This window comes from Capsicum annuum, chromosome 4 (genome assembly GCF_002878395.1).
Source record: "Capsicum annuum cultivar UCD-10X-F1 chromosome 4, UCD10Xv1.1, whole genome shotgun sequence".
NCBI lineage: Eukaryota > Viridiplantae > Streptophyta > Magnoliopsida > Solanales > Solanaceae > Capsicum > Capsicum annuum.
Window position 1 is genome coordinate 5,953,588 of NC_061114.1, and position 27,977 is coordinate 5,981,564.

Genomic DNA, 27,977 nt, shown 5'->3' on the forward strand with positions numbered 1-27,977 from the left:
AAAGGATAATAATTAATAAACAATGTTACGAACAATTATATAAAATTATGCTTATCATGTAAAAATATTTGTTGAACGTATAGTATAAGTTAACAATTGTAACTTATTAGAGGAACATGACATTCCATTTTTGCACCACACAATTCTAGAGAAAATAAAGCAATACTTGGCTGACTTGCAAAAGTCATTGGCTAATTAGGGGAATTTTTGCACCATATTATAATTCTGATTGAAAAGTAAATGATACAAGGAGAATGGCGTTTCAGTAGACATTATAGGCTGACAATGCTGAAATAACAATGATTATGTCATTTGGAAAAGCCGTAAAGAAAAATACAATTTTGAGATAATAAGAGAATCCTCCATTTTAAACTAATTAACTACAAAAACATTTAAAATAAAAGAGATATAGCATGTCTAGAAAACAGGACACCTAAGAAAAAATTAAAAATAAAGTGTTTAAAAGCTATTTTGGCTTAAAAACATTTAAAATAAGACAATCTAAACATATTGCGTACTTTTTTAGAATTTATAAACAATGTAACAACATCCTAAAAATTAAAAGTAAATAGTCCCGTCGACATATTAAAATTCGATAGAATAATTGCTAACCGTGCTATCTTTGATCAACAATGTAAATAGTTTTTCATGTTGTCATATATATATATATATATATATATATATATATATATATATATTACCTAAAAATTAGTGACTAGAAACAATTATATTCTATGCTAATCACATAAAATACTTAAAGATTAGAGGAATAACTTTGCCACCAAATGTACGTTTTTATAAAGATTTGGTGTATTTTTTATCTTCTCCAATTTTGCCATGTCTTTGAGGCTCAGATAACCTGAAAAATTCTCTAAAATGATGCCAGCCAATACAAATTAATGTTATGCATTCTTTTATTAAAAAATAAAATCACAAAAACATACTCTCAAACAAGTCGAAATTGCAAATAAATTATAAAAAATAATTAAAAGCTACTTTTATGCTACCTCCCCATATAAAAATGAGCTAAATTAACTTCTACCAAAAGTAACTTGAATGTAAAAGTATACCGATTCTGTCTTAGCTAGAGATAAAAGGATTATAAACATATAAAATATGCAAATTATGTAAAAATATTTCTCGACCGTATAATATATGTTATTAAAATTAACTTATTAGAGGAACATAAAGACTAGTCTAGAGAAAATAAAGCAAGACTTTGTCTGATTGAAGCGTGCAAGACTTGGTGAAATTAGAATTGATATGACCAATGGCAGAGCCACATGTTCGTCGAAAAAATACACTGTGTAGGTACGTAAAAATATCTTTTATGTATATATTACGTAATGACACTCTTTGATTTTTTCATGAATTTACTTCTGTATATTTTAAAATTTCTTGATGAAAATTTTGACCCAGCCACTGAACATAACCGAATGAATGAAGAAAAGTATTTTCTTCCAAAATCATGAAGACCAAAAGGGAGACCTCATTGCTATTTAAAGACTCAAAACCACATGTTATAGAGCATACCTACTAATTTTTGTAATAATGGAGAAAGCATTCACATTTTTTCTCTTTACACTCTTGTTGCTTATGGCTACTTCAGCCATGACTCAAACCAACATTACCACTGATCAATTGACTCTTCTTTCCTTAAAATCTCAAATCGTTTCAGACCCCTTTCACTTCTTGGACGAAAGTTGGTCTCTCACTATGTCCGTTTGCCATTGGGTTGGAATCACTTGTGGCTTCCGCCACCAGCGAGTGAAGTCCTTGAATCTTTCTAACATGGCTCTTACGGGCAGGATACCCCGTGATCTTGGAAACCTCTCATTTCTTGTTTCTCTCGACTTGGGAAGCAACAATTTCCATGGAAATTTACCACAAGAAATGGCACGCTTGCGTCGGCTTAAGTTTCTTGATTTGAGTGTCAACAACTTCAGAGGGAAGGTTCCTTCTTGGTTTGGGTTTTTACACGAACTTCAAGTTCTAAATCTTGGGAATAATAGTTTCACTGGTTCCATACCTTATTCATTTTCTAATATTTCCAAACTTGAGACTTTGAATATGAAATACAATTCCATAGAGGGCCAAATACCAAAAGTGATTGGAAGTCTTATAAATCTTAGAGAACTAAACATGAGGGGTAACAAGCTCATAGGTTCTATTCCTCTGTCACTCTCGAATGCCTCAAGGTTGGAGACTTTGGAGATATCTCATAATTCACTTCAAGGAAACATTCCAGAAGGGATCGGCAATCTTCACAACATGAAAGTGCTATCCATACAAGCTAATCAACTTACGGGTTCTATACCATTCACAATTTTCAATATTTCTAGGATCGAAATCATTGCATTTACTGTCAATAGCTTATCAGGAAATCTCCCAAATGGTTTATGCAATGGTCTCCCAATACTCAAAGGGCTTTATCTATCCAAAAACAATCTTCACGGTCATATGCCTATAAGTATGTCGAATTGTTCACAACTTCAAAGATTGTCTTTATCAATAAATGATTTCACAGGTATGTTTTTATCCTATGAGTGTTTGTGTCTAATTGCTTCAAAATTTTATTTTATTAGACAGTAACTGCAGGGATAATTTCAGTTACTGAATTAATTGAGCTATCTAAGTTTTGTGATATTAGGTATGGAGAGAAGCCAAATTAATGGTTCTGTTCAAATATACGTATTTTTTTCTTTTTTCTTTTAATACTTTCGTATGACCAACAATATAAAAGTTAAAATCTTAGTGGATTCTACCACGGGATTAATAAAGTGGCCCATTAGGTCTTTAATTTTTTTTTCTTTTTAAAAAGGATTCTACTACGGGAGATTGACAACTTAACCACGACACAATTCTTATATCTTAGGAAAAATAGGTTTACTAGATTTAACCAACTATTTAAACTCACTAATAATCTACTATATTTGTTTCCAGGTGAAATACCCAAAGAGATAAGCAATCTCATTGAGTTGGAGCTACTAAGTCTTGCAGTTAATAGTTTTAGTGGTTCACTCCCAATGGAGATCTTCAACATATCAGGGCTGAGAATAATTGATCTTATAGACAACAATCTATCAGGAAGCCTCCCACCAAACATGTGTTCTATCTTACCCAACATTGAAGTGCTTTATCTGGCCAACTTAACCAATATTGTTGGGACCATTCCTCATTCAATCTCCAATTGTTCAAAACTTAAAATTCTTGAGCTTGCCAACAACAAACTCACTGGCTTGATTCCCAATTCTCTTGGATATTTGACTCATCTACAATTCCTAAACTTGGGGGAAAACAATTTCACCAGCGATTCATCATTAAGCTTCCTAACTTCCTTAACCAATTGTAGAAATTTAACAGTTCTTTATCTACCTTTCAACCCTCTAAATGGCATGCTTCCAGCCTCCACGGGAAACCTTTCCACCTCTCTTAGAAAATTTTACGCCAACAATTGCAAAATCAAAGGGCGAATTCCAAATGAAGTTGGGAACTTAAGCAGCTTATTAGACCTTGATCTTTCTGGAAATAACTTGGTCGGATCAATTCCAACATCAATTGGCAACTTGAGAAACCTTCAACGCTTCAACTTGAGTAGCAACAAACTTACAGGATTTATTGGTGATCATATATGTATATTGCAGCATTTGGGTGATATTTACTTGGGTCAAAATCAACTTTCAGCATCTCTTCCTAATTGTTTAGGGAATATTACTTCCCTTAGGGAGATACATCTGGGTTCCAATAAATTGAGTTCCAATATACCACCAAGCTTAGGGAGCCTTCATGATCTAGTAGTTCTTGACTTATCGTCAAACAACATGGTAGGTTCTTTACCTCCAGGAATTGGAAATCTAAAGGCTGCCACACTGATAGATCTGTCAATGAATCAATTCTCAAATGAAATTCCAAGAGAAATTGGAGGATTGCAAACTCTGGTGCACCTTTCTTTGAGATGCAACAAGTTGCAAGGATCTATACCTGACTCAGTGAGCACCATGTTAGGTTTGGAATTTCTAGACCTTTCTCATAACAATATATCTGGAATCATTCCCAGGTCATTGGAGAAACTTCAAAATCTGAAGTATTTCAATGTTTCTGATAACAAGTTGTATGGTGAAATACCCTCGGGGGGTCCTTTCAAGAACCTCTCGAGTCAGTTCTTCATCGACAATGAGGCATTGTGTGGTTCTTCAAGATTTAATGTTCCACCATGCCCCACTTCATCAAAGCACAAATCAAATAGGAAAAAGTTTCTAGTTCTATTTCTTTTTCTAGGACTTGCACTTTTATTTGTTCCTATTACTTTTGTGTTTGTTTGGATAAAGTACAGAAGAGGTAAAAGATCTCCTCAACAAGATGATTCATTGTCTGCTGCAACAAGAGAAAGAATTTCATACTATGAATTGATCCAAGCAACTGATGCGCTTAGCGAGAGTAATCGGATTGGTTCTGGAAGTTTTGGCTCTGTTTACAAAGGCGTTCTCAGAAGTGGAACTGTCATTGCAGTAAAAGTGTTCAGGGATGCGGCATTCAAGAGTTTTGATACGGAATGTGAAGTTTTGTGCAGCTTTCGCCATAGGAATCTCGTTAAAGTCATTACTAGTTGTTCCAATCTTGATTTCAAGGCTTTAGTGCTCGAGTATATGCCTAATGGAAGTCTTGAGAAGTATTTGTATTCGCACAACTACTTCCTCGACATCCGGCAGAGACTAAGCATAATGATAGATGTGGCATGTGCTTTGGAATATCTTCACCACGGGTGCTCCTTGCCAGTGATTCACTGTGACGTGAAGCCTAGTAACGTCTTGCTGGATGAAGATATGGTTGCCCACCTAAGCGACTTTGGCATTTCAAAACTGCTTGGTGAAGATCAGGGTAATTTATACACTAAAACCTTAGCAACATTGGGGTATATTGCGCCAGGTACTTCTCTTAGTTTTGCTGATTACTCTTTTTTTTTTCCCACCTAGAAAGTATATTGCATCTTTAAATAAATTGTTTGACTGTAGAGTATGGACTGGAAGGACTAGTGTCAACAAAGTGTGACGTCTATAGTTATGGGGTCATGTTGCTGGAAACGTTTACTAGGAGAAAGCCTAATGAGTTTGAGGGAGATCTTAGCTTGAAGCAGTGGGTGAGTTATTCACTTCCAAAGGAAGTAATGCACATCGTAGATGCAAACTTGGTAACACCAATGGATAAAGGCTTACAGAAGGAGCTAGATGTTGTGGCATCAATCATGAAAGTGGCATTAGATTGTTGTGCTGAATCTCCGGCGAGAAGGACTAACATGAAAGATGTTGTAGGAATGCTACAGAAGACCAAGATTCAGCTTCTTGAATGTGGAGCATGTAGTACCAAATGACTTGTTTGCTGCAAACTTTTGCTAAATTGTTGGTTATTTTTTTGGTTTTAGCACTTGATTTGTGCATTGATTCTGTTTACAGGAATCCTAGCTGGTTGCAATGAATCTCATTACTGCCTTTTAACTAAATTTAAATCCTGGGTACCTTATATAATAAGTGGTCCAATAATATCCCTGTGATGTTCCTCCTTCATCAAGTTTTCGAACATCAAAGAAGGCAGTTGCTCTTGTTCCGCTACTATCCTTGGTTTAGTCCTTCCCTGTATCTCCATAAGTCACCCTGACTGAGTTTATGTTTTCTTACTTGTTATGTGGAAGCAATATTCTGATGAAATAGAGTTGCCTTACTAATTGTGAAATTTTGGGTACTTTGATAAAAATCAAATTGATAATCATGAAAATCTTGAAGTTAATGAGGCTCAGGATAATATAAGCAGAAGAGATCATACCATATGCAACCTATTCTGTTTCCAAGGCTCGAACCCGTGACCTCCTGATCACATGGAGGAACCTTTACCAGTTACGCCACTGAGTTGGTTTAATTCCTCAAGTCTATCAGCATTAGTTATTGGAACCACCAAATAGCAGGATTTATTCATGTTCAGTAGTTGGCCAGAGATATGTTCATAGCATAAGAGCTAGAGAGTTGCTATTACCTGAGGAAAAAAAAGAATAGTATCATCAACATAGCCTAAGTGAGTGTTAATAGGGCATTTTTTCATAAACATTATAATTAATAAAATCTTTATACTGAATGAAATTATTAATCTTGATAGAACATAATTCATTGAAAAAAATTTGACTACCTCTAGGAAGGCTCTCATTGCCTGGGATAAATCCACTAGTGCTAGGTTGACTAAACCTGATTTATATTGAGATGGCACTATAGTGTAAGTTAGTAAATGTGGCACTACTCTTCACTACACAATTCGACAGGATATGAAAGCAAGGCAATTTGCAAAGTCTTGGTTGACTTGCCAAGTGTTTGGCTGATTAGAGGACTTTTTGCAACCATAGTTATAATTCTGATTGAGATGTGAATGGCTTGGTTGATTTGGTGGTATTAGTATTGGTATGACCAAAAGGGATATCTCACTTCTATTTAAAGTCTCAAAACCACATGGTATAGAGCATACCTACTAATTATTGCAATAATGGTGAAAGCCTTCACATTTTTTCTCTCAACACTCTTCTTGCTTGTGGCTAGTTCGGTCATGACCCAAACCAACATTACCACTGATCAATTAGCTCTTCTTTCCTTAAAATCCCAAATTATTTCGGACCCCTTTCACTTCTTGGATGAAAGTTGGTCTCCCGCTATTTCTGTTTGTCATTGGGTAGGAGTGGCTTGTGGTTCTCGTCACTAGCGAGTGAAGTCCTTGAATCTTTCTAACATGGCTCTTACAGGCAGGAAACCTCTCATTTCCCCGTGAATTTGGAAACCTCTCATTTCTTGTTTCTCTTGACTTGGGAAGTAACAATTTCCAGGGAAATTTGCCTCGAGAAATCGACTACTTGCGTCGGCTTAAGTTTCTTGATTTAAGTTTTAACAAATTAAGAGAGGAGGTTCCCTCTTGGTTTGGGTTTTTACACGAACTTCAAGTTCTAAATCTTAGGAATAATAGTTTCACCGGTTCTATCCCTTCTTCATTTTCTAATATATCCACACTTGATACTTTGAATCTGAATTTCAATTCCATAGAGGGCCAGATACCAAAAGTGATTGGAAACCTTAGAGAATTAAACTTGAGGGGTAACAATCTCATAGGCTCTATTCCTCTGTCACTCTCGAATGCCTCGAGGTTGGAGACTTTAGATATATCTTATAATTCACTTCAAGGAAATATACCAGAAGGGATCAACAATCTTCACAACATGAAATTGTTGGGCATACAATATAATCAGCTAACAGGTTCTATGCCATTCATGATTTTCAATATCTCAAGAATCAAAGTCATTGCATTTACAAGAAATAGCTTATCGGGATATCTTCCCAATGATTTATGCAATGATCTCCCAATACTCAAAGGGCTTCATTTATCCATAAACAAGCTTTATGGTCATATGCCTACAAGCTTATCAAATTGTTCACAACTTCAAATTTTGTCTTTATCAATAAATGAGTTTGAGGGACCAATACGTAGTGAAATTGGAAGATTGAGTAACTTGCAGAAATTGGATCTCGGAACTAACCATTTCATGGGTATGTTTTATCTTATGAATGCTAGTAATATTGTATCTAATTACATCACAATTATTTTATTACACATTAAGTGATAATTCCACAAGAAATTGGAAATCTTGTTAATTTGGTGTTCTCCATGGAGAAAAACCAGATTACCAGCTCAGTCTCAATCTCCATATTCAATATCTCGTCGCTTCAAATTTTGTCACTGTGGCAGAACAATCTTAGTGGATTCTTACCATTGGAGATTGGCAACTTAACCAAGATGCAATTTTTATATCTTGAAGAAAATAGTTTTACTGGTATGTAAGCAATGTGATAGCAAGACGTACAACTTATGCTAATTAACTCACTAGTATTCCTTTTTGTCCTTGTGTTGACAGGTGAAATACCCAAAGAGATAAGCAATCTTGTTGAGTTGGAGGAACTTGATCTTGTGCATAATAGTTTTAGTGGTCAACTTGAGATGGAGAACTTCAACATATCCAGGCTGAGATTGATTTCTCTTTCAAACAATAATCTATCAGGAAGCCTCCCACCAAACATGTGTTTTGTCATACCCAACATTGAAGAACTTTATCTGACCTTTACCAACCTTGTTGGGACTATTCCTCATTCTATCTCCTATCTTGTTGGGACTATTCCTCAATCTTGTGCATCTGACCATATCTCTGGCAATCAGAATCTATTCTCAAATCTTATCCACTCCACAACCCTTAGCGCAGTTACCCTTGCTAATGGATCTCGAATTGCAGTAAAAGGAATAGGGGACGTGCAACTTCTTCCCTCTATTTCCTTAAACTCAGTTTTATTTGCTCCTGAATGTCCATTTAATTTGATTTCTGTTAGCAAATTAACCAAACGCCTAAATTGTAGTGTCACTTTTTTGGCTGAATCTGTTGTTGTACAGGACCAGAGAACGGGGAAGACTATTGGAACAGGATATGAGTCATAGGGACTGTATCACATGTCAAAAACACCACCACCAGTTGCCTTCACTTTTGCTGCCTCAACTGATCTTCTCCACAACCGTTTTGATCACCCGAGTCTAGCAAAGCTTCAAATATTAATTCCTAGTCTTTCCACTGTCTTCTTTTGAATGCGAGTCTTGTCAACTTGGGAAACATAGTCTCACTTCGTTTCCCAAAAGAATCAATAACAGGGCCATATGTATGTTTGACATTGTTGACTCAGATGTATGGGGTCCTAGTCGTGTTGTTTCAAGTTTAGGATTTCAGTATTTCGTTACCTTTATTGATATTTTTCTCTTTGCACATGGGTATTTTTAATGAAAAATCATTCTGAAGTATTCTCTATTTTTCAAAAATTCTATGCTGAAATAAACAATCAATTTGGTGTTTCAATTAAGGTATTATGTAGTGATAATGCAAAGGAGTACTTATCTTCACCCTTTGCCAGTTTCATGTCGTCTTAGGGAATCACTCATCAGGCTTCTTGTACATATATCCTCAACAAAATGGAGTTGCCAAATCTAAAAATATGCATCTCATTGAGACAACTTGAACTTTACTCATACACCATCACGCCCCTTTTCGTTTTTGGGGGGATGTTGTTCTCACTGCTTGTTATTTGATAAATAGAATGCCCTCCACTGTGTTGCAACAACAAAGTCCTTACTCAGTTCTCTTTCATGGTCAAAATCCTTATCGTCTACCTTTGAGAGTGTTTGGATGTAATTGCTTTGTCCATGATCAAAGTACTAGAAATGACAAACTCCAACCGAAATCAATTAAGTGTGTCTTTCTAGGATACTCTCGTCACCAAAAAGGTTACGAGCGCTATGATCCAAAATCGAATAAATATTTTTTCAGTGCAAATGTGACATTTTTTGAAACATCTCCCTATTTTACACCCAGCACTACAAGAAGAAGTTTAATTCCTCATGTTTTATCGGTACCTATACTTCCTCCACATCAAATCAGTCTTCTAGACAACCCCCTAACCGCTACTCCTCGTCCGTTTCAAATATACACCCAACGTGCTCGTCCTCTTAACAATACTAATGATAGTAATACTCCTAGTCCAGATACACTGGTAGCTCCTGATGATTCATCTCATACTCCTTTGACACCTGCTCCAGTCATGCCTTCAGCAGATGCAGTGACCCCACCAATTGCCATACACAGTGGTATACGCACTACTCGAAATCAACAACCAGAGAGATATAACTGTTTAAGTTATCATCAGTTGCCCCTATTATATTATACCTTTGTATTCACCCTATCTAATGTACCTATACCAAAGACTGTTAGCAAAGAATTAGAACATCCAGGGTGGAGAGATGCTATGATTGAAAAAATAAATGCTTTACAGACCAATAACACCTGGGAATTGGTCCACTTACCAAAGGGGAAATCTACTATTGGAAGTCAATAGATCTATACTGTAATACCCCACATTTTGAACTAGAATGAAAATCCATCATTCCTATGCGTAGACATTTCAAAAGCCTCGAATCCTATATATAAATTTAGTGTGTTAATCAATTATGTAGTGTGAGAATCTATTTGAGCATGAATTTAGATCATAGAAGTTCCCTAACTCAAGTACAAGTTGAAAGCTTTCTTATCGTTCAAGTTTTAGTGAGCGTCAAAACTTGGGTGAATTTCAATACGAATTAGAGGATCTACTATATATCAAATAAAATCTCTTTGAATTATTTTTCTAATGATACCAATTTCTCCCAAATCCGACACCTGAGCAAGAAGTTATGACTTTTCAAAGTGGAGTACGTCGCCTGACATAAGGTGTGCGACGCACAACCTAAGGTGTGCGATAAGGTGTGCGATGCATACCCTAATATATGCGATAAGATGTGCGACGCACACTCTAATATGTGCGATAAAGTTTGCACCGCACATGTGGGTGTCCAGGTGACTTAAACAGCCCATTTTTGGGGAAAAATGGTCCTTTTCCCACCCCTATATAATGCCTAAACACGGAATTAAGCCCTTATTTCACAAAAACATACTCTTTATCTCAAAATCCTTTCAAGAACACAAGCTAAGGTTTTCATAGAAGATTCAATTCCAAGTGAATTCACCATCAAATTTCAAGAATTTTTCCACCAATCTTCATAGAATCACAAGCTAAGGTATGCGTAGTGTTGATTTATGGATTCTTTTCATCCATAAAGTTCAAGAACCCTCTTTTAAATTATGAATTATGAAGTCATGTTATGGGTTGATTATGTTTGTATGATTGATTGTGATACACTTCCAAAGTTAGCATCTTTATATGATATCATGAAACTAGGATGACATGCAAATTGAAATACATGAATTTTTTGGTGGTTTGAATTACTAATGTGATGAATATGCCTATACCACAAAGTGTGCATGAAAGGTGTTTGATAAAATACCTAAGAGACTAGAAATCATGTATTATAGCTAAATAAAACTTAAATGAAAAGACTATGCTCTTTTCCTTATGACTCAACATGAATTTCATGCTAATTGTCGTGTATTGTTGTTATGATATGGAATGCTCATGAAATTGGAGTCATGCAAATGTGTACATGTTATATGCATTATCTTCCATAACCTAGAATATGATAACCATGTGTAGTATGAAATCCTTATTCATGGTATTATGAATAGTAAATGTTGTTGGATTGTTCATGAACTAGTCTTATGAGATTATGCTATGCTTTCTTGCAAATCCTACTTATGTATAAGATGTATAATAACCATGTACTTCATGAAAATCCCCAAGTTATGATATTATGGATTGTGGATGTTGGTCTTGTAATCAAGTCAGTCATGTGTGTCAGTTTTCTTCCATCGAGTCCTGGGGGTACTCGTACCCAAAAAATATAGCTGTGTACCTAGAGCCATGTCATGTTTTCATGATACTCTCAGTCAAGCCATGTTCCATAGAATTCAGTCCGTTATGTGACTCAGGAATGTTCACTAATTCAGAATTCACAGTAATCTTAATAGTTCAGTAATCTCAGTACTCAGTGATATCAGAACTTCAGTAATTCTAGTGCTCTCAGTAACTTCAGTACTCTCAATCAGTCCTCAGAAACTCAGTATATTCCATCCGTCATCGGAATTCAGTAAACTCAGTTTACCTCCACTAAACAATCCCACTAGCGTCAGTTCAGTTAATCAGCTCAGTTCAGTTAACCAGTTTAGTCCAATTAATCAATTCAGATTAGTTAATCAGTTCAGTGTCTATTCAGTTGAGAGTAGGATTCAGCACCGAGTGAACTAAGGATGGGAACTCACCTGCCACAGTCAGAGAGTGTAATTCCTAGAAGCAATCCTTGCATTCCAGAACTACATAGCCAGCATAGGTTGAGATGTCCCTACCCATAGGGCTAATGCATCTCCTTGAGTTTACCTGATAGTACGGCAGACGGAATGAGCTCCCAAATACAAATAGGGTTACTCACATATTGTCTCTACCCGTGGCACGGTATTGACGCCCTTCCAATCAGGGAAAAGATTGGACCCCAACCAGTTCAGTTCCGGGGTATGTCGGTTAGATGATTATCTCTCACAGTCTCAATTTCAGTCCCATTCTCAGTCTCAGTAAATGAACTCGGATAGTTCTTCAGATTTTAGGACTGTCATCTACAGTCACCCATCAATACGAAACTCAGCTAGTTCCACTATATTCAGGACTTTCAAATACAGTCACTCATGTTATTAGTCATATCAGTTCTCAAAACTCTTGTTATCAAATTTCCAGTTATCAGAAGTTATATTATCAGTCTTTACATTCATGACTATCATATAAAGTCAATCAGATTTATTTTTTATAATTAGAATGTCAGATATAGTCAACTAGGCCAGTTCTTCATAATCAAAACTATCAGAAATAGTTATCCATGTATCAGTAATACAGTTTTAGTCCTTCAGTATTCAACAATATAGTATCAGTTTCCTCACTCATTAGTGACTTACACATCAATTTCAGTAAACTCAATCAATCAGTATCTCAGTATCAGTAAGATCATGTTGTCAGTATTCAAAATCCGTAGTCCATATTTCTGCAAGTTTAGTTACAGTTACTTATGTATGTATGTATCTCACGTTCATATCAGTCAGCATTGTTCATGCATGTAAACCCTTTACATTTAGCCTACCTCACTTGCATACTCAGTACATTCCAACGTACTGATGCATTTACGCTATGACGTTTCTTTTATTCTACTCCATATGTTCAGAGACACGAGCTCCAGATCAGCAGTAGCATTCAAGATTTTAGCAGACAGAGTTGGCAGTGAGTCCTCATCATTCGAGGATGATATTATTGGATTAGTTCATTCTTTCAGTTCTTATTTTCTTTCAGTAGTTGGAGTTAGTTGGGGACATGTCCCATCAAATCCTTATTTAGAGGCTTTCAGACGACTACAGTATTTCCAGACTATAGCATGTTAGACAATTATTTCAGATTTCATTTTGGGTATTGTTATACCGTTTTCAGATATTATTTTTATCAGATGTTTTATTCCGTTGAACCTTATGGCCTTGCAATACATGTTTCCACATTTTCATGTTATATTATGCAGTATACAGGTACTACTGATGTCAATCATGGGTTAGCTTGAGGTCCTTCGGGGTCATGAGCACCGTGTAGCATTCCGATTCAGAAAATTGGGGTGTTACACTATATAACCAATGTGGGACTTTTTGCAATAGGACTATAACAACGAAAAGCAATCCAAGCGAGGATTTGTTGCTTTATGAGCGAAACAATGCGCTTCAAATGAAGACACACAAAAAATCCTAACCATAACTAAATTATAGCATTAAATTCATACATGTATTGTTCTCATTTTAGTTTCCATAACTTGTGCGTTTTACTTCATTGTGTACTTTATATTCTATATTATGAAAATTATAAGGAAAAGAGAAAGGAAGTCACAAATGGAATGTTTCTATTTAGTTTATAACGTTCTCCGGCACTACTACTTGTACCAGGTCAGACCTCTCTACTAATAACTTGCTGAAATTGGAATGTCCAAGATGAAAAGGTTTTAGACTACTTGCAAAGACAAAGTAATCTAAAATATGTTTGATTTATACCAAGCTATTTGCAGAAGAGATCAAAGTAAATAAAAGCAACTTTCCTTCATGTTATGATGGAAAGATCGGCTAAGACTCATAGTGTTATTAAGGGTTAGAGTTTTGCCGTTTAAAGCGATAAAGCACCCCAAACGAGGAGTTATCTGTTCACGAGGAAGAGACAATGCTTTAGAGAAATGTGCGCTCAAATGATGATACGCAAAATAATTCCAATGATAAACAGTTATTTTTGGCTTAACTATGAAGAATTGGATTAATATAGCTTTAGTATAGCATTATATTATATATATTAGGTATTTTTTTTGTTTTCTGTAACTCGTGTGCTTTACTTCACAAAAGCATGCGCTTTAGTTCTCACTTTTCGCTTCACGCCCGTAGATCTTGTTTCCTTTTTGTGATTTTCGCTTTTCAAAATATTGGAGTCTAACGGTCTAAGCTTGCTTGACAGCGCGATCATTACATCAATAATGACGAGAGTGATCGAATCAAACTAGTGTTCTCATATGGAAGGCTTCGCGCTCAAAGTGTATGGAGCTAGGAAACAATCCGTTTCTCTAAGAAAGATTTCTTGGTCTGCTCCTATGAGGAAAGGCAGTGAGGTAAATTGAACTAACATTCATTTCCTCAATCTAAGCACTCTACTCTTGAGGTAATCTCAAGAGATCACAGATATAAATCACTTGTAATAAAACTTTTTAGCAAGAACAGTAAAATTGTCTCTGTGTCACCTACAGGTCACGGGTTCGAGATGTCAAAGAATCCATTAATGCTTGCATTAGGGTAGCTTGTATACATCACAACCCTTGCAATACGGTCTTTCTCTAGGCCCTTCTAACGTAGAATGCTTGGTACACCAGTTGCCGCTGTGTCACTTTTAGGTCACAAGTTCGAGCAATGGAATCAGCTATTGATGCTCACATCAGGGTAGGCTGCCTACATTGTATCGCTTGGGATATGGCCCCTCCCAAAACCTTGCGTAAACATAGAATCCTTCATGCACCAAATTTTCCGTCATCATTTTGACAAAAATCTATAGATATGATTGACTAGGCTTCTCGCTAATCTAAGAAAGGCTAATTCACAACCAAGGAAGAATACGATCTTTTAGATAAACCTAACAATGGACTTGAATACAAGTACCATCAATATATTGTTTCTTTAAATTAAGTAAAAGAAATTCATCTGTCTTTATTCATGGCATATATAGTCTACATATACTTTATAACAGCTACGAATTATGATCTTTCTCAAACTTATCACCTTCTTAATGGCATGCCAAGATTAAGATCGGAAATTGCGAGATATTGATCAGTTTGCAGCATCTCAGACCTGGAGTCAATGGAACAACCTGACAACGATAATCAACAAAGAATATGACATGACTTTCCATTATAACAGAGAGCGATTTAATTTTTGCTGAAGAGCTTATAATTGACAAACAGATCATCCACACAGCCATAACATTTTCATACACTAACAAAAATTGATATTAGTATTCTGGTTCAAAATGCATACTTTGACAAGTCAAAACAAAAAACTTTTTGAGTCACTTCTGTAATGACCATATAATCTAGGACATAGATACATTCTTTCTAGCAGTATTTGGTTATCATCTTAATGCATGTTAAGTCAATGTATAAGAGTATAAACTACTTAGGTGAGCTCATATGTGTTATCAAAATCAAAGATAAAAGATTCTAAAACATAAACTCAAAGAATTTGAAACCAATACAACGAACCTGCTTCCGAAGGTTCTGGCACCGAAAGATTAATCTTTTTATGGGCACGGGGACTTGGTTCCATCTGCACAGTTTGATCGAAAGGGCATTGCTCTTGCGATCTCTTAGGACTAAACGCCGGCACCGCAAATGATATGTTATGTGCCTATAGTTAGGACAAAAGATTGACATCATAAGGGAGACATTGTAATCTATAAAATAAGGACCAAACGATGCATAGTAAGAGAGCTGACTGGCACAACGTATGGGACTTTAGGTACCACATTCTGCATAGTTTGCGCAGCCTGAGAATTTATAAAAAATCAATCATTTAGATTATAGTTGTCTCAAAAAAAAGTTAAATCTAACTTAGAAAAGTCTAGAGAACACCTCAGTATAGGGCTCTTCGGTATGCTCGGCCTGATTAGAGCTTAATATACTGTAGAACTCATACCACCAATCTTGTAGAAATAAATCGCAAAATTAAATAGTTGTATATTAGAACAACACCACAAACAAAATGATCAGTCACTATGTTGTGAACATCCTTCCAAAATAAAGAATAACAATTAATGCAAATTTTGAAACACGAAAAGCACTTTGCAGAAAAAACTAATTTCCGATAAGTGCACCAAAAACTTCAAATAATGACATTATCAATCATTGCATCCAATATTTTTTCTATGGGTAGTCTTTTATTTTTAGAACGTTTAAAATATAATAATAATAATAATAATAATAACAACAAAATTCTAATTTATATGGCAAACTTTCCTTATTAGTTTGTCCTCAACAAAATGACTCAATTATATATTTAAGAATAATAACTTTAAAATTCTCATTTTACTATAATAAAAAGTTTATTTTAACCATCATGTTTCAAAAGACTCCCTGTGTTTCTTAAAATCACTTCCTATGACACCTAAATTTAAATAAAGAATTAGAAATTTAATTTGTGGTAAAAGACTTTCTTTTTTTCTAAAACGCAAGGCATTTGAAACCAATACAAACAAATCTGCTTTAGAAGTATCTGGCATCGGAAGCATAGCCGTAGCAAGAGCATCGGAGTAATTTGGTTCCATCTGCGTAGTTTGTTCAGCGAAAATACCAAGTCCTTCTCCTTCATCCTGGAAGGAATAAAACCGACAGTTATGTCGCAACTTAAAAAAAATATGTTGCTGTCTTGGAAATGTAAACATACACTCTTGCCTCCCATTCTTGAAGCATATCTGGTATCAGCTCCATCGGGTAGAGAAATCGACAGATTCACGAACTTCAACAACCAAATTGATGCTTTCACTAAGAAATATAACTAGTTATCCAGAAAGACAACACAGAATTGGATAAATTCATTTTTGCAGTCATAATTGCATTGCAAAAAAAACAACACAATGGATACGTGATTTTGTTGAAGAACAAAGCAGAATAGATATAACATGAGGTTAAGTGAAGAGTGAAAACAATATAAAATATATCAAACGCAGAAATGTTGGTCCGAATAAGCAATAAACTCAACATGTTGTTGCCATTGGTTTCAAATGGCACCAATTGAGTTGGATGATGCATATCAACAAAGCTTAAAGCATACATCAGCGCATAGTCGGGTATTGTCAGGTGGAAAGCCGGCACCATAGGAGATATATTGTACTCAAACGATAGCATGGTAGAATGAGAAGAAAGCGCTAGCAGAGCGGAGGGGATATTAGATACAACATTGTCAATAGTATGTGCTGCCTGAGAGTTCAAAAGAATCATGCATTTAGATTATAATAGTCTTTAAAAAAGATGAACTTAAATGGGAAAAGTTTAGGTAACACCTCAGTATTGGATTCTTGGGCACGCTTAGCCTAACGAAACGTGTATGTATCATAGATGTATAATTATACATTAGCACATCACCACAAATAAATGTATCAGTCAATACATGGTCCACATCCCTACAAAATAAAAACTAGAAATTAATGCAATTTAGAAACACAAAAAAAACTTTCAAGAAAAATTGATATGGTACACTTTCCTTATTAGCCACATAAATAAAACTAGTCAGGGGTCTACTGAAAATCACCTCTCTATTTCTTGTTAGGTAGTGGTATGGACTGGTACACTCTACCCTTCCTAGACCCCACTTTGTGGGATTAAACTTGGTATGTTGTTGTTGATGTACTCATACGTATAAAAATAAAATGACATCAAAGGAATAAACAGAGTTCTTGAATTAGTTATTGATGCTTGAGTTAGAGTAGGTTGTCTAGGTCACTTTGGGTGAATGCAGGATGCTTAGTGCTTGGAGATTATCATTCATTTGGAGTTATCTATTGATGCTTGGGTTAGTGTAGCCTACCTAGGTCACATCCCCTTGGGTTGCGGGCCTTTTCCCCGACTTTGGGTGAATGGATGATGCTTCGTGCCTCAAGATTATCATTGATTTGAAGTTAGCTACAATGCTTGGCTTAGGATAGGATGCCTATGTTACATCTATTTGGGCGGGGGGCCTTTCTCCCGGACTTTGGGTGAATGCACTATGGTTTGTTCCTCGAGATTACCATTCATTTGAAGTTAGATATATTGATGCTTGGGTTAGGGTGGCCAACCTAAGTTACATCCCCTTGGACTGCGGACTTTGGGAGAATGTAGGATGTTTCGTGCCTCGAGATTATCATTCATTTGGAGTTGACTACACCAACCCAAGTATCATTAACTAACTCTGAATGAATGATAATCTCGAGGAACGAAGCATCCTACATTCACACAAAGTTCAGGAAAAAGGCTGAAAGCCTAAGGGGATGTATCTTAGATTGACTACCCCAACCCAAGCATCAGTAGCTAGCTTCTAATGAATGATAATCTCAAGGAACAAAACATAGTGCATTCACCCAGAGAACGGAAAAAAGGTCCCCCACCCAAGTGGATATAACCTAGGTAGCCTATCGTAACCCAAGCATCGGAGGTAACTTCAAATGAATGATAATTTCGAGGCCCAAAGCATCATGTATTCATCCAAAGTTCGGGAAAAGGATCCGCAGACCCAAGGAATGTGACCTAGGTAGGCTACCCTAACCCACACAACAGTAGCTAACTCCAAATGAGTGATAATCTCGACGCACTAAGCATCCTGCATTCACCCAAAGTTACCTACACAGCCTACTCTAACTCAAGCATCAATAAATAATTTCATGTTTACTCATGACTTATAAGTCATGCAAGATTATAGACAACTTTTAATAAATGATAATCGGGATTCTTTGTTAAATAGTCTTTTCAAGTTTTCTTTTTAATTAAATAAACTATAATTTTTTTTATGGGAAATAACTCATTTTTAAGACAAATCTATTATCTATCCGACCGATATATAGACAGATCGATTAAATTGATCCAACAAATCGATTGTCAATCCGACAAATCAATTATCTATCCTACCTATATATGGACAGATCAATTATCAATCCGACAGATCGATCATCGATCCAACCTATATATGAACAGATCACCAATCTGACAGATGAGAAAATAGAAGTAGGTCATTTTGCTAATTGAAAACTTAAAGAGGCTTAATAGCCAAAATATTTCAGTAGCCCATTTTGCTAATTGAAAATTTAAAAATGCTTAATAGCCCAATTTTCTCATGATAATCAGGATTATATTATAGCATAATAATAAGTTCAAATTAGAAATAATTTTTATTAAAAGTAAACTTACCAACATGATTGGGATCAACAACATTAGCTTCAATGGAAAATAAATCAGCAGTCAAATACAGCTCCTTCTTAACCAAGTAATCATGCACATACTTTTCAAACCTGAAAATTTCCAATAGAGAATCATAAATTATTTTATTATGTGGCATAGTCGAAATTTTGAGATTTAAACTTAGAAATAAAAAATTTAATTTTTATGAAATAAAATTTATATAATTAATAAATTTAAGTATTTAAAAGCTAGATAAAAAATTTCAATGAAAAAATAATTTAATTGACTCTCAAATTTATACTGTGCCACGTAGTTTGAAACGGAGAAAGTGAAACGATTATTATTAAAATTTGATCTTGTGTTATTTTAAATTAGTCAATTTTATCATTAATTAGATTTTTGTGTCTATTCATTGCCATGGAATTAATGAATTGTGTCATATTTGATCCTATCATTAATTGAGGTCTTATCTGAATAAGTGGACTTTTAAGTGTCCAAATTATTTGGGAAAAAGGTAGTTACTCCTATTTACTCTTTAAAATTGGATTAAAATTTAATATTATTTCATTACAATGATAATAATAATAATATATATTCAATGTAATTTTATAGATGGAGTCTGAGAAGAGTGATGTATACGTTATTTTATTTCTTGGTCAAAAATTGTGGAATTAAGATTTCTTGGTCATTTATAAATAAATAAATAACATAAAATGATCTTTTCAAATCTCATTTGAGCAAATATTAAGATCTTTCGTAAAAAAGACATGAAATTAAAGAAGTTGTAAGTGACCTAATATACCAATGCGCACACAAAAAGTAACAAGATGCATCAGTTATTCCTCACGGCTATATCCTACATTACTGTACAATAGCTACTGAATTGTAAGCTTTCTCAGGATATCACCTTCTTAATTACATGCCACAAGGAAGATCTTGCTTTGATTAGGGAGTTCGCTGTATCACAGAGCAGGAGCTATAATAGAGAACTGTTTAATCGTCCTTAAAGGACTAATAACCGACCAACATTTCCATACACTAGCAAAAATGGACAATATATTATAGGTCAAAAGGAGTTCTCAGATAAGCAATTCTTTTATTCACTTGTGCGATTACCAAATAATCTAGGCCGTAGATACATTCCGTTACTTATAGATAGATCTTGTATACGCCAAATGAAACCTCATCTTAGGGGAAATATTTCATATCCTTAAAGCTGGACAGAAACGAGGCTGTAACCTACTCCATATAAGTACTTGGTGTTCAGGATCGGAGATACGAAGTTAAACTGAAATTCATTTAGTGTTGGTAATTGCAATACACATACAAGAACACTGATTGCTCCATCGAAGAAGCTTTACTTGCAAAATTTAGTTACGATCTTAATGCATGTTAAATCAACATATATGAGTAGAAACTACTTAAGTGAGCTCACATGTGTTATCAAGACCAAAGACGAGAGATTCTGAAACATAAATGTAAGGTATTTGAAACCAATACAAACGAACCTGCTTCAGAAGGATCTGGCACCAGTAGCATGGCGTTTGGTTCCATCTGCATAGTTTGTTCAAAGTAAATACCATGTCCCGCTCCCTCATCCTGGAAAGAATTAAATCTTGTCAGTTATGTCACAACTTACAAAAAAACAAAATGTTGTTGTCTCGGAAATGTAAGAATACTCTGGCCTCCCTCTGTCGACGCATACTAGGAATCTGCTCCATCAAGCGGCTGTATGACACATGAAAATCAAAACGAGTTATAAATCTTTTCATCAGAACTTCAACAACCAAATTGATGCTATGCAATATCATAGAAATAACTAGCTATCCAGGGAAATTAACACAGACAATAGGGTAAATTCAATTTTACGGTCATAATTGTGTTGCAAAAAATCCAATGGAAACATTATTTTGTTCATAACAAAGCAGCATAATATAACATGAATTTACGTTAACCAGGAAAAAACTATAAAACACATCAAATGCAAAAACATTGGTTCGTATTAAGAAAATAAAAAGGACATGTTACCTAGAATTGGTTACAAATCGTGCCCTCTGACTGGGACAAATCTCAAGAAATCTTAAATTAGATGTCACTTCGTCTTCATCCATCCTCGGATGGCCTTGCTCTTGCAATCTCTCACGACTAAAGGAAAGCACCACAGGAGATATATTATGTGCCTACAAGACAAAAAAGTGACATCAGAAGGAGACATTAAAATCAATAAAATTAGGACAAAACGATGTATGACAGGAGAGCTAACTGGTCTCGCAGAAGGAGGAAAAGACGCTGGCGCAGCATGAGGGACTTGACGTACCGCATTGTCCATAGTCCGTGCAGCCTGAGAGTTAAAAAAATATGCATTTATATTATAATATAATAGTCTCAAAAAAAGATAAATATAACTTAGAAAAGCTTAGGGAACACCTCAGCTTAGGATCTTCGGCATGCTCTTCCTGATTTGAGCTGAACATTCCTTAGAACTCATACCACCAATCTTCTATAATGACTGATCGGAGGTTAATTTTTTCTGGAAAGTACTTTTCGTGTTTCTAAAATTGCATTAATTGCTATTATTTGTTTTGGAGGGATGTCACAACATAGTGACTGATCATTTTGTTTGTGGTGTTGTGCTAATTTACAATTATTTAATTCTACGATTTCTTTCAGCTATCAAATCTCCGAAGGTATTCCTAGAAGATTGGTGGTATGAGTTCTTCAGTATGTTCAATTTGAATCAGGCCGAAGAGCCCTATGCTGAGGTGTTCTGTAGACTTTTCTAAGTTAAATTTAGCTTCTTTTTTTGTTTTTATTGAGACTACTATAATCTAAATGAATGATTATTTTTTAAATTCTCAGGCTGTACAAACTATGGACAATGTGGTACCTCAAGTCCCATATGTTGTGGTAGTTAGCTCCCTTACTATGCATCGTTTGGTCCTTGTTTTATAAATTACAATGTTTCCGTTATGATTTCACTCTTTTGTAATAAATATAGGCACATAACATATCACCTGCGGTGCTGACCTTTAGTCCTGAGAGATCGCTCAGCAATGCCCTATCGATCAAATTGTGGAGATGGAACCAAATTCCCGTGCCCTTAAAAGGATTTAGCTTTCGGTGCCAGAACCTTCGAAAGCAGGTTCGTTGTATTGGTTTCAAATACTTTGAGTTTATGTTTTAGAATCTTTTGTCTTTGATCTGAATAAGACATGTGAACTCGCCTAAGATGTTTATACTCTTATACGTCGACTTAACATGCATTTTGAACAAGAATACCAATGTCAATTTTAGTTAGTGTCTGATAATGTTATGACTCTGTTTGTCAATTATAAGATCTTCAAGGACAATTAAATAATTCTCTGTTATAACGGAAACTCATATCAGATTCTTTGTTGATGATCGTTATTAAGTTGTTCCACCAGCTTCAGCTCTGGGGTGCAGCAAACTCCCTAGTCTAATCAATATCTCACGATTTTCCGATCTTCCTCTTGGCATGGCATTAAGAAGGTGATAAACTTGAGAAAGATCATAATTCATTAGCTGTTTAACAGTCTATGTAGGCTATATATGCCATGAACTAAGATAGATGTACTTAATTTGAAGAAATAATATATTGATGGTACTTGTAGTCAAGTGCATTATTAGGTTTATATAAAAGATTGCTTTCGTCCTTAATCTTGATGGTACTACATTGCTTCAAATTAAGTAAAAGAAATTCATCTGTCTTAGTTCATGGAGCATATAGCCTACATATAAGGTTTAACAGCTAACGAATTATGATGTTCTCAAACTTATCACCTTCATAATTCCATGCCAAGAGGATGATCGGAAAATCACGAGATATTGAGTAGACTAGGGAGTTTGTTGCATCCTAGAGCTGAAGATGCTGGAATGACCTGATAACGATCACCAGCAAAGAATTTGATATGAGTTTCTGTTACAACGGAGAACTATTTAATTGACCTTAAACAACTTATAAGTGACAAACAAATCATTCACATAGCCATAACATTTTCATACACTAACAAAAAATGACATTAGTATTCTGGTTCAAAAATGCATGTTAAGTCGACATATAAGAGTATAAACTTCTTAAGTGAGCTCACATTTTTTATCAAGATCAAAGACAAGATTTTGAAACATAAACGTAAAGTATTTGAAACCAATACAACGATCCTGCTTCCGAAGGTTCTGGCACCAAAAGCTTAATTTTTTGAAGGGCATGGGGATTTGGTTCCATCTCCACAGTTTGATCGATAGGGCAGTGCTCTTGCGATCTCTCAGGACTATAGGCTGGCATATCAGGTGATATATCATGTGCCTATAATTAGGACAAAAGAGTGACATCATAACAAAGACATTGTAATCTATAAAATATGGACCAACCGATGCATAATAAGTGAGCTAACTGGCATAGCGTATGGGACTTGAGGTACCACATTGTCCATAGTTTGTGCAGAGAATTTTAAAAAAAATCATTCATTTAGATTATAGTAGTCTCAATTTTTTTTAAAAAGCTAAATTTAACTTATAAAAGTCTAGAAAACACCTCAACATAGGGCACCTCGACATGCTTGGCCTGATTCAAATAGAACATACTGAAAAACTCATACCACCAATCTTCAAGGAATACCTCCTGAGATTCGACAACTGAAAGAAATACTTGTACATTAGCACAACACCACAAACACAATGCAGTGGTGGACCCAGAATTTAAAGATTGTGGGTGCTTAAAAAATTTAAAAACTGAAAAAAAATAAAAAAATCACCTCAATAAGGTTCGAACTCGAGACATCCCTTTAGTGGAGAAACTTAAGATCAACTTAAATGGCAGTGCACCCAACCAACTTTTGTCTTAGTGGGTGCTTTTATATGTTTTATACCTATATTCGTATATTTTTTTATGTAATTATACCTATTTCGCTTAGAGTTTACTGGGTGCCAAAGCACCCCGAAAATATATGTAGGTCTACCCCTGACAAAACAATCAAGTCACTATGTTGTGAACATCCTTCCAAACTAAAGAATAGCAATTAATGCAAGTTTAGAAACACGAAAAGCACTTTCCCAAAAAAAATAACCTCCGATAAGTGCACCAAAAACTTCAAAGTACTATTATGAATCATTCCATTCAATCTATTTTCTATGAGCAGTCTTTTCTTTTTAGACTGTTTAAAAATAATAATAAGAACAAGAACATCAAAATTCTATATCTCAATTTTTTTAATAATATTTTCATTTTAATTATATGCAGGTTGAAACGTACTACTATATATCAAGGATACTTTTAGTATGTTAACACTTTGTTTATCCTATTTAAACTTTCCTCATTAGTTTGCCCTCAACAAAATGACTCAGTTATATATTTCAGAATAATTTAACTTTAAAATTCTCATTTTACTATAATAATTTATAGTCACATGTCTAACGTTTATTTTAGCCGTCATGGTTCAAAAGACTTCCTTTATTTCTTAAAATCTTTCCATATGACACATAGCTTTTAAATAAAGAATTAATAAATTTAATTTGTGGTAAAAGACTTTCTTTTTTTCTTAAGCACAAGGCATTTGAAACCAATACAAACAAACCTGCTTTAGAAGAATCTGGCATCGGTAGCATAGCCGTAAGTAGGAGCATCAGATTTTGGTTCCATTAGCATAGTTTGTTCAGTGTAAATACCAACTCCCTCTCCTTCATCCTGGAAGGAATAAAACCGACAGTCATACCACCCTTTTGTGCTAACACTGACACTTAATTATACCCTCTGCGATGTCATCATTTAATCTTGATTTTATGCCATTACGGGTAAGCATCATACAACTATCTGTTTAATCATGCAAAAGGAGGAACTATTCAACGCATGGTTATTTAGTTGCCATTTAGATCAAATATTTAAATTAGACAAGAGAAGGTTGAATCAATTTCATTTTGGCTAAGAGAACACACAAGCAAGGAAACCATACCATACCTACAGAAGAAGTAACAGCAGTTAGGAATGCCGACCACTACATAAGCCACTAGTGGCTGAGAGAAAGAAAGCAGCACCTTGTATAGGTTGAACGGAGCATAAAGAAGCAAGCCTCACTATCAGAGAAAGCCATTGCGCGCTAGCTAACATTTTTCAGCTGGCTGTTATGTTGGTTGTTTACTGATTGGCTCATGTCAATCATCAGCCAACAGAAACTCAATGACCAATGTTGATGGAAAAAAGTGCATATTTTAAGCATCAGCTTAAGAATCAATTCAGCTCCTAATAACCACAGCTCTTCACCTACTTAATAGGAGAAAAAATAAGTGTTGTTTTATTATTAAAGTAGATCATGTCTCAAAGCATTTTCCAATTTAAACATATAGAAAGGTGTATATGCACATCGATGGCTCACTCCTTTTTTTTTTTTGATAATTGTGGAGTTTGGGCCAGCTTTCACGTACCTCGATTAAATCCACGGGATACCTGCCACCTTCCACTAGCAATAGGTGACTCTGTTCACCAGGACAGGGAAGAATCACCTTCTTGCAGTGCTAAGGTATTTGCCCCGAAAGTGGTATATCTAGGATGCGATACCACAGTTTAAAGTAATTATTGCAGGCACTAGCATAATAACTTGACAAACCTGAAGCACCTGTAAAAAATGAAAAGAAGCACATTAAAATTTTCAGTATAGCAGTAAGATCTTTTAATTTTTTTTGAAGAATTACACAGCGAGCATGAAACAGTTCATTCAAATTGTTGTGCGTAATTTAAATTTAGTAAACAACAAATATGGAGGAACATATTTTTCCCTGGTCGGATACAATGGTATTTTGAACTAATCCACCTTTATGTTGGCGAGGGATGACGTAGACCATAATATAAGCATGAAAACAGTGTGCCACAAGATATGTTTAAATGTATATTATTTCTTACAGGATTTTGTAAAAAGTAATCAGAAAGCATGACAGGGAGCTATGAGACGTAAATGAAAAGAAGAGGCAAATCCAGAATTTAAGCCCTTTAGGTTCAACCTTTAAGATTTGTAGTATCGAACCCATTGTAATTTTGAAATTATTGATTCATACATACTAGTCATCAAAATTTCTGCAAATTTTCACACATAAGTCATATTTTGCGTTGAAAGTATTGGTTGCAAATGAACCCACGGCCACAACACTATACCCGCCTCTTATGGAAAGCCACACTTTCTATTAAGACCACGTAGTCGAACAAACTTGCCCAACATCACCGATTCATTAGAAAAAAAAAAGATATTTGAGCCTTTATCATTTATGCATTTACGACGATTTGTTTAATTCAAAACTGAAAAAAAAGGTATCTGTTTCTTTATATATTTATATCTTTAATTTATGCTTTATCCTATGATGATTATAAGGGAAAAGAGAAAGGAAGTCGCAAATGGAATATTTCTATTTAATTTATAACATTCTGTAATACAACTTGCCAAGTCGGACGCCTCTAGCAATAGCTTGCGGAAATTGGAATGACCAAGGTAGAAGTGTTTTAGACTACTTAAAAAGAGAGGGTAGTTTAAAATATGTTCACTTTATAGGAAGCTATTTGAATAATATAGAAGTCGATCAATGTAATGAGAAACGACTTTCACACGTGTTATGACGGCAAGATTTTAGATACAATCTTAGGAGAATCACACCCCAAAAGTTAGCTATTAAGGTGGGAGAGCTCATGGTTATATAAGCCCAACATCAGTTCCCTATATAACCTATGTGGGACTTTTGGCAATAGGATCATAGTAAACCACCACACTCCGTATCTGTCGTCCTTAACGGCTCTACTCTCGGTAGCTTTCACTCTATTTGTGTACGTAGCTCTTTCCCAAGTAGCCTTTTTTGAGTCAGGTGCCCAAGCGCCTTGACGGCTGTGCTCTAGACATTGCTAGCTCTGGCCGAACAGTGCCATACTTGCTTCACCATCCAAGACACGGTGGGCATGGAGGGTGATGGTTGGCTCTAATACAATTGATACAAACTTAGAAGAGCCACACCGCAAAAGTTAGCTATTAAGGTGGGAAAGCCCAGGTTTATATAAGCCCCACATTAGTTCCCTATATAACTGATGTGGGACTTTTTGCAATAGAACTATAACAACGAAAAGCAATCCAAGTGAGGATTTGTTGCTTTATGAGAGAAACAATGTGCTTCAGATGAAGACACGCAAAAAATCCTAACCGTAACTTAATTATAGCATTGAATTCATACATTTATTGTTCTTATTTTAGTTTCCATACCTTGTACATTTTACTTCATTGTGTACTTTACATTCTATATTATGAAACTTATAAGAAAAAGAGAAAGGACGTCACAAATGGAATGTTTCTATCTAGTTTATAACATTATCCAGCACTACTTGTGCTAGGTCGGGGACCCCTAGTAATAACTTGCTGAAATTGGAATGGACTAGATAAAAAGGTTTTAGACTACTTGCAAATGCAAAGTAGATTTGCAAGTAGTCAAAATAACAACTTTCGGACATGTTATGATGGCAAGATCAACTAAGAACATAGTACTATTAAGGCTCAGGGTTTTGCTGTTTAAAATGATAAAGACAGCCAAGCGAGGAGTTATCTCTTCATGAGCGAAGCGATGAAGCTTAGAGAAGTTTGCCCGGGCTCAAATGATGATGCGCAAAATAATTCCAACGATAAGCGGTTATATTTGGCTTAGCTATGAGGAGTTGGATAAATATTAGCTTTAGTATAGCATTAACTTCATATATATATATTAGGTACTTTTTTTTTGTTTTCCACAACTCGTGTGCTTTAATTCACAGAAGCATGCGCTTTAGTTCTCACTTTTTGCTTCAAACCCATTGCTTCTTTGTGTGATTTAGTTCAAAGAATTGTATGAGCTTTAATTCTATCTTTTCGCTTCACTCCCATACATCTTGTTTACTTTTGGTGCTTTTGGCTTTTCAAAACATTGGAGCCTAATGGTATAATCTT

General features: G+C 35.2%; 2 protein-coding genes across 2 annotated transcripts; both read left to right on the forward strand.

Annotated features, from left to right (window-relative positions):
* Window positions 1–1,522: 1,522 nt before the first annotated feature.
* LOC107853245 (receptor kinase-like protein Xa21) lies at window positions 1,523–5,497 on the forward strand. The gene is made up of 3 exons (XM_047410640.1): window positions 1,523–2,527; window positions 2,944–4,926; window positions 5,013–5,497. Exons 1-3 carry the CDS (start codon window positions 1,552–1,554, stop codon window positions 5,366–5,368), a joined length of 3,315 nt encoding a protein of 1,104 aa, XP_047266596.1. The 5' UTR covers window positions 1,523–1,551; the 3' UTR covers window positions 5,369–5,497.
* A 357-nt stretch (window positions 5,498–5,854) lies between these two features.
* Window positions 5,855–10,056, forward strand: LOC107853247 (LRR receptor-like serine/threonine-protein kinase SIK1). Its single transcript, XM_047410641.1, has 2 exons — window positions 5,855–7,571; window positions 7,937–10,056. The coding sequence occupies exons 1-2, from the start codon at window positions 7,244–7,246 to the stop codon at window positions 8,506–8,508; spliced, it is 900 nt and encodes a 299-aa protein (XP_047266597.1). The 5' UTR covers window positions 5,855–7,243; the 3' UTR covers window positions 8,509–10,056.
* The last annotated feature ends 17,921 nt before the right edge of the window (window positions 10,057–27,977 follow it).